Source organism: Mus pahari, chromosome 3 (assembly GCF_900095145.1).
Source record: "Mus pahari chromosome 3, PAHARI_EIJ_v1.1, whole genome shotgun sequence".
Taxonomy (NCBI): domain Eukaryota; kingdom Metazoa; phylum Chordata; class Mammalia; order Rodentia; family Muridae; genus Mus; species Mus pahari.
In genome coordinates, this window is record NC_034592.1 from 102,466,259 (window position 1) to 102,474,092 (window position 7,834).

Here is a 7,834-nt window from a genome sequence, read left to right on the forward strand (position 1 = left end):
GGTCTAGGGGATTGACCTGTTTTGTTAAAGGTGTAACACATGGATTATATAATAAAATACACATTTAATGAAATTAGAGACTTCCAGAAAGTTTTGAATCTCATTTGTTAAGTGGTAACTAGTCCACAAGTTGGAGAGGAATGATTCTCAGAGACTTTCAAACAACAATGTTTAGGTTACCTTGGATTAATATTTCCTAGTACTTATCTGTTTTGAGTACAGAACTTGAAACTATTCCTGTAAAAGATAAGCTGAACTTAATTATTTCTATAGAGCAGTGGTTCTTCAACCTTGCTAATGCTGTAACCTGTTAATACAGTTCCTCAGGTTGTGGTGACCCTCAAACATAAAACTATTTTCTTGCAGCTGGGTGTGGTTGGCACACACCTTTAATCCCAGGACTTGGTAGGCAGAGGCAAGTTCCAGGCCAGCCTGGGCTATAGAACTAGCTAGTTCTAAGACAGTCAAGGCTACACAGGGAAACCCTGTGCTGAAAAACAAAAATTTGTTGCTACTTTATAACTGTAATTTTGCTACTGTTATGAGTTGTAATATAAATACGTGATATGCAGGGTATCTGATATGGGACCTTTGTGAAAGGGGTTTTTGGTCCCCAAAGAGGTCACAATCCACAGGTTGAGAACCACTTGTATAGAAGAGACACATGTACTAGTTAATAGTTGTGTTACATGTTTACTTGTGAAAGGTACTCATTCAGGAAATAGTCATTGAGCTCCTACCATTTAAAAGTACTGCTAGACTATAACAGGAAATTTAAGACACACCACTTTATTTTCATAACTTTCTGCTGTGGCAAAGGTAGTTGAGCGAAGTGATAGAAACACCCATTAATATATAACAAGTTATATAACAAGATTTTAAAGTACAGCTGTGATGCTACCAAGAAAACTGTCTTTCTCGCCAAGAGAGAATAGCACTTTTAGTACACTAGTTTGGGGAAGAGCTCTGTATAGGAATAGAACAGCTAGTGTGGTTACTAAAATCAGGAAGTAGTAAGGAGTAATGAAGTCTGAGAGGCAACCAGAGACCATCTCTTCTAAGCCTTATAGGTCCCAGTGAAGAATGTCAATACAATAGCAAGCCACTGAAATATTTTAAGTAGAAATAGCTTTAAATACATATATTTATGAGCTGAAGAGATGGTTCAATAATTAAGAGCACTGGCTGATCTTGAGAGGAAGAACCTTGATTCAATTTCTTTTTTGTTTGTTTTTGTTTTGTTTTGTTTTGTTTTTAAGTTTTTATTGATTCTTTGAGTTTCACATCATGTACCCCCATCATGTTCTGCTCCTCTCCCCATCTCCTCATATCAGCCTTTTGTCCTTGCATCCTCCCTCCGAAATAAAACACACACACACAAACAACAACAGCCAAAAACCAAGACAAAGTGTAGAAAACATCTCACTGTAGAAACTGTGGTAGTGTGTCCCAGTGTGACCCACAGTCCATCCCTCTGTCTACACATTCCACTAGCAAATGTTCATTGCAATCAGTCATTGGTCTGCTTCGAGATCTCTGGCTTCTGTGACACCATCAGTATTGAATTCTCATTGGGGCTCTTCCCAGTTATTCTGTTGTTGTCCTGTATCATGGAGATCCTGCAGCTTTGGATTCTGGGGTGGGCCGTCTCAGAGCCCTGGATCTGTGTCTAAGTGGTAACAGCTGACCAGCTCATTGGTTCTCCCTATCTATACCACCAGTGCAAGCTTTCTACCACTCACACACACCATCTCACAGCATAGGCGTGGGCCCAACTCTCCCATGATCTGTGCTCCACCACGGGGGTCAGCTCTGTTGTGCTGTCCAGGTGAGGTTCAGGGTCCATTCTCCTGATGCTGCAGCTGGTGAGGCACAGAGCTATATCTCTAGGAAGCTTTCATGACTGCTGGAGGTGGTGGCAAAGGGTGGGGGGGGGGGATCAGCTCTGCACCTGTGCCACCCCATGGCAGATGAATGGCAGGGTCAGCTCTCTTACACTCATGCCCTTGGGGCCTGCTCACCCATACCTCCACCATCAGGGCCAACTTTATTCTGCTGCCCGGGCAAGGCTCAGGGCCCACTCCACTGAGTGCTGCCAGCTGTGAGAGATGGAGCCGGCTCTCTAGAGTACTGCAGCCACCTCACAGCATAGGCATGGGCCCAATTCTCCCACAATCCTGTCCTTAGGATTGGCTCATCCTTGTCCCGTCAACTAGGACCAGCTTTACTCTGGGGTGGGCCATCTCAGTGAGGGGCGGGGCCAGTTTGGCACAGCCCCTGGACATCCCAGTGGTCCCTGGTGGCTGCTCCGACCAAGGACTTCCTCATGTTCTGTAGTGGAAATATGAGCCACAGATGTGGACAATGACCCCTGCTACATGACCCCTGCCACTGAGTAGGCACAAAGTCAGAAATGGCATCAGTGGCAGGGATGCTCACTCACAACAGGCTACTTTTCTCCTCCCTCGAATGTCTAGTTCCATCTTTCTTCCTGATGTTCAAGCTGTTCCACTTCTCTTTCTCTCCCATCTGACCACCAAATACTTGTACATTGTGGTGGCTCCAGCTGCAGGCTGGCCATGTGGCTGGCAGGTCCCTGGGTGACATCCTCCATCTGTACTGCATGGCTTGTCTGCTAGCAGATGTCTATGTCCTCCCTGTGCCTTACACTGGAGGGTAGGTCTATGGATGTCATTGATGGTCCACAGGTCTCTGTCTTCCTTCTTCCTCCCTGCTCTGTCTGGATTTGATTTGATTTGATTTTTATAAGTCCTAGGCATAAAACAACTTTTGACTATCAAGCCAAGGTTGCCACCTACTCTGCCGCTGCTTAGTATAAGAATAATACCACCAACAAGGTGTCTTCTTTGCCCATTGTCAGGGGGTTTGATTCAATTTCTAGTGCTAATGTGGCATCTCACAACTGTCCCTAACTCCAGTTCTAGGGGATTCAGTTTCCTTTTCTGGCCTCCACAGATAACTAGGTGCAAATGTGGTACACGGACATACATGCAAACAAAACACTCATGTACATTTTGTTTAAAGCAGTCAAGCCAGTTGTGGTGATTATTGCTTTATTTGTTTTTTGTTTGTTTGTTTGTTTGTTTTGGTTTTTTGAGACAGGGTTTCTCTGTATAGCCCTGACTATCCTGGAACTCCCTTTGTAGACCAGGCTGGCCTCTGCCTCCCAAGTGCTGGGATTAAAAGCATGTGCCGCCACGCCTGGCTCTTGCTCCTCCTGCCTCCACCTCCCAAGTACTAGGATTATAAGGATGATCATAATACCTGGCTTAGATTTTTACTTTGAGTGTAAAAATTCCAGTAATGGGCTGGTGAGATGGCTCAGTGGGTAAGAGCACCCGACTGCTCTTCTGAAGGTCTGGAGTTCAAATCCCAGCAACCACATGGTGGCTCACAACCATCCATAACAAGATCTGACTCCCTCTTCTGGAGTGTCTGAAGACAGCTACAGTGTACTTACATATAATAAATAAATAAATAAATCTTAAAAAAAAAAAAGAAAAATTAAAAAAAAAATTCCAGTATTAAGTATAACATGGTACTGTCCTAAATTTCTCATGTTTTAGAGCTCATAATGTAGTCTTTGCTTTTTATTTTTGGTCTTCTTTACAGAATAATTCTAAAGTCATATCCATGCTCCTAATCTACCATAGATTATATTTTTCATCTTTTTTACTTGTTAATACTATGTGCCTTTTTTTTTTTTTTTTTTAAACAGAAAAAAAGTTTTCAAAAATGGATGGGATATATTCAGAAGCTAATGAAGAGAAGTAAGTTCATACAGTGCTGCTGAAATGTTATTTTCTATTACAGAAAGGTCATTTCAAATTAGTTAAGAACTATCAGTAATGCCTGAAATTGTTTTCTATTTTGTTCCAAGTAAAAGAAGTCAGTGTTACAAAGTGATAGTTTTTCTGCCATGTCTGTATAAGTTCATTAGAGTAAGAACTTAAGACTTGAAGGACTTTCATAGAGTCCACCTCCCATCTCATTAAGGTCTTATGAGATGAATTGATTTCTCCAAAATTGGTACCATAAACTCGTGATCCGTTTGCAGCCTAAGAAAACACTGTTGTTTGAGACAGAGTCTTACTATGAAGCCCTTGGCTGGCTTGAAACTCATAAGTAGACCAGGCTAGCCTCAAACTCAGAGTTTCACCTGCCCCCACCGTCAGAGTACTAGGAGTAAAGGCATGTGCCACCACATCTGTTCCTAATTTTAATATATATGATACTTAATTTTTCAGCTAATTACCAAAATTGCAAAAATCTCAAGATTTCATACAATAATTAGGTTTTCAGTTTTTCTTGAAAAACCATGTTGGCAACAAATCTTCGTCCGTGGAACAGGTAAGTGTACTGGCAGTGACCTTTAGACTAGGCGAGAACTACCACTAAACTATGCTCTAAACTTTTACGCCCACCTCTTTGGTTCTAGAAATTGAATTTAGGATTTCATACCTGCTAGGTGAGCGCTCTGCCACTGAGCCTCAACTTTCAGGCTTCTTTATGTTTTGGTTTGCAACAGGGTCTCACTAAATTGCTAAGACTGGCCTTGAACTTACTTGGTATCTAAGGCAGGCCCAAATTTGTGATCCTTCTACATCAGCCTCTAAAAAGCTGTGATTACAGGCTGTACCACCAGGCTTGACCACAATGTGCCTTTAAAACATTGTTTTTGTTTTTTTGGTTTTTTGGTTTTTCGAGACAGGGTTTCTCTGTGTAGTCCTGGCTGTCCTGGAACTCACTCTGTAGACCAGGCTGGCCTCGAACTCAGAAATCTGCCTGCCTCTGCCTCCCGAGTGCTGGGAAAAACATTGTATTCTTAAATGCAGTTTGATGTCTTATAACACATAAGGGATGAAGTGATGACAGCTTTTAGAAATTCAGTTGTTTATCTACATATACAGTAATTTTTCCTCTTTTCTTTTAGTGACAATACACAGAGGCCTGTTAGAAGACAGCATTCCTCAGTAAGAAATATTTTTATTTAAATTAATAGATGTTACTTTGTACTGAATACAATTACAGGGATTTTGATTGTGGCTTACCTTGGCATCCCAGCTACCTTCTTCCTGCTTTCTGGATAAAGACTCAAGTAGTCTGATTATACATTTCAAAAATGTACTAAAATTCATATTTTTGCACTTTTTTTGTAATTTAATAAACTTTTGGTTAGCATATTTCTACAGCATTGTGATATTTTAAGTGTTTATGTAATAAATTATATTTCAATATTATAAGTACTTAAAATGTATACATTTCTTTTTAAAATATATATATTTAACCTGGCATTCAAACTATTGCAAGACAAAAGTTCACCCAAGTTGATTCACATAGTAAATTCATGTTAGATTATGAAACTAAAAACCACAATGGTATAGGACGCCTGTGTGCAGAAGTTACCCATAAGGGATTCTGACATAACTCTGCTGGGATTTTCCTTTTTTTCTATTTCAACTGTTTTTTGGGTAGGTTTTGCTAACAGGCGGCATAATTTATGTAATTATTTCTGTTTGCTATGATATATCTAGTGCTTCTTATTTCTACGTTTAAGTTCTGTGTGAAGAGTTTGATGTATTTTCTCAAGATAGGAAAATAGGACTTAGTACTGAATTGTGTTAGTATGATTATCCTATTAGAGGGCATGCCCTCATTATTGAACTGCACATTATGAAAAAACAAACTGCAGACTGTTAGATGGTCTCAGTAACCTTGAGTTGGTGTGGAGCGCTATCCAGAACACTTAGATGATTTTGTGCAAAAGAATCTGGGTGAGTGGGTCAGGAGAAGGCATAAATGTCAGATATTTAAGTCAGTTACATAACAGTGAATAATATGACCTTGAAGAATCTCAGGGATTTTAATTGAAATTTTAGCTCTCTACTCATATAACTTAAATTGACTAGTAGCTACATTAAATTTTCTTGACTAATTCTAATTATTGCCTCTAGATTTTGAAACCCCCAAGGAGTCCTCTTCAGGACCTCAAATGTGGAAATCAAACAGTTCAGGTAAGTCCCTAGTGGAGATGCTTTGCAATTTTAGTGATTTTATTTTGGAGGACTTGGTTTGCTGAGATTAGGTTTCACTTACATAGGCTAGAGAGAGAGACTTTGAGCCTGTGGCAGTTCTCCACCTGAGCTTCCCAAGAGCTTGGATTATAGATTTCTGTCATCATGCCTGGCTTCAGAGATCATCACGAAGTTTATTAGTTATGTGAAGAGATAGTACTATAAATGTTTCCCATTTAAATGTATACAGGTAAGTATTGCATTGCATCCATGTTCTTGTTCAAATACTTCTGGGCTAGAGATATAACTCAGTGATGGAATGCTTACCTACTGTGCATGAGGTTCTGGGGCAGAGTTTAAAAAAAAATTCCAAATTATTGAATAAGTTGGCATTTATAATTTTTTTTTTTGTTTTTTGTTTTTTTGTTTTTGGTTTTTCGAGACAGGGTTTCTCTGTATAGCCCTGGCTGTCCTGGAACTCACTTTGTAGACCGGGCTGGCCTCGAACTCAGAAATCCGCCTGCCTCTGCCTCCCAAGTACTGGGATTAAAGGCATGCGCCACCACGCCCGGCGGCATTTATAATTTTAAAATTCCATTTGTTGCTAATAATTTAACCTCTGCTAGGATTAGAATAGGGAATAGTATTTTGACTCTTTTACTTAGAACAAGATCTAGTACATGCTTTTACCTGTTAAGCTATCTGGCCTCCGTGTATAACTTTTTACATGGATGTTAGGGATTGGAAATCTAGTTCTCTCGCTTATGTGGCAAGCACTTTATCTACTCTCTGTCATGCCTACTGTGATTGATTAGACCTTTGATCATACAGACTACTTAATATAGATGGTATACTATTCTTGGTTCTTTTTAAGATGTATTTTTAACATGAGTATATGTGAATACCTGCACATGGGTATGTATTGTATATGCCTGGAGCTTACAGAAGCCAGAAGAGATAACCAGATCCTTTGGAGATGTAAATACAGATAATTAAGAGCTTCGCAGTTGGGGTGCTGGAAACCAAACCTGAGTTCTCTGCAAGAGCTGTACATATTTTTAACTACTGAGCCATCTCTCCAGCCCCTTCAAAGAGACACATAGTCATAGCAGCATTAATCACAGCAGTCAAGAGGTAGAAAAAAAATCAAGTGCCCATTTATTTTGTTTAAATAAAATTTGCTATTTATAAATAATGAAATTCGGTATTAAAAATCTGACACACAGTAGCATGCAAGCATCTTAAAGAAATAAATGAAAAGAAAAAATTCTACTCATACCACTGATATGAGGTATAGTCAAATTGATAGAGACCAAAATAGAATGCTGGTTGCCAAGGATTTGGAGGAAGGATCTAAATGTGTATTTTACTTATTTGTTTGTTTTAATTTTATGTATGTGTCATATGCACCCTCGTATATGGCAATAATATGCTTATTTTAATTCTTACTGAAAATCATGCTCTAGGAGTGGTGACACATACCTAAAACCCGAGCAATGAGAAAGTTGAAGCACAAGGATTATGAATTTGAGGTCAACATGGGTTATGTATTGAGGCCTTGTCTGAAAACAAACAAAGCAACAACAAAAGAAAATAAATATTTACATGAACCACAGGTTCAATCCTTAGTACTACAGCCACCCAAAAAGTACTTGGAAAATCATATTCACATTCATTAAGTGCTTCTATATCGGGCTGATTGGATTTTTTTTTTTTTTTTTTTTTTTTTTTTTTTTGGTTTTTTTCGAGACAGGGTTTCTCTGTATAGCCCTGGCTGTCCTGGAACTCATTATGTAGAC

The 7,834-nt window shown here is 39.4% G+C and overlaps 1 protein-coding gene across 2 annotated transcripts in view; it reads left to right on the forward strand.

Moving 5' to 3' along the window:
- Positions 1–3,744: 3,744 nt before the first annotated feature.
- The window catches only part of Knl1 (kinetochore scaffold 1), a 51,148-nt gene continuing 47,058 nt past the window's right edge, over positions 3,745–7,834 (forward strand). For both annotated transcript variants that reach the window (XM_029537052.1, XM_021193053.2), the window contains exons 1-3: positions 3,745–3,791; positions 4,955–4,994; positions 5,976–6,035. In XM_029537052.1, coding sequence (XP_029392912.1) covers positions 3,757–3,791; positions 4,955–4,994; positions 5,976–6,035 — 135 coding nt within the window. In that variant the 5' untranslated portion in view covers positions 3,745–3,756. The remainder of the gene's footprint in view (positions 3,792–4,954; positions 4,995–5,975; positions 6,036–7,834) is intronic.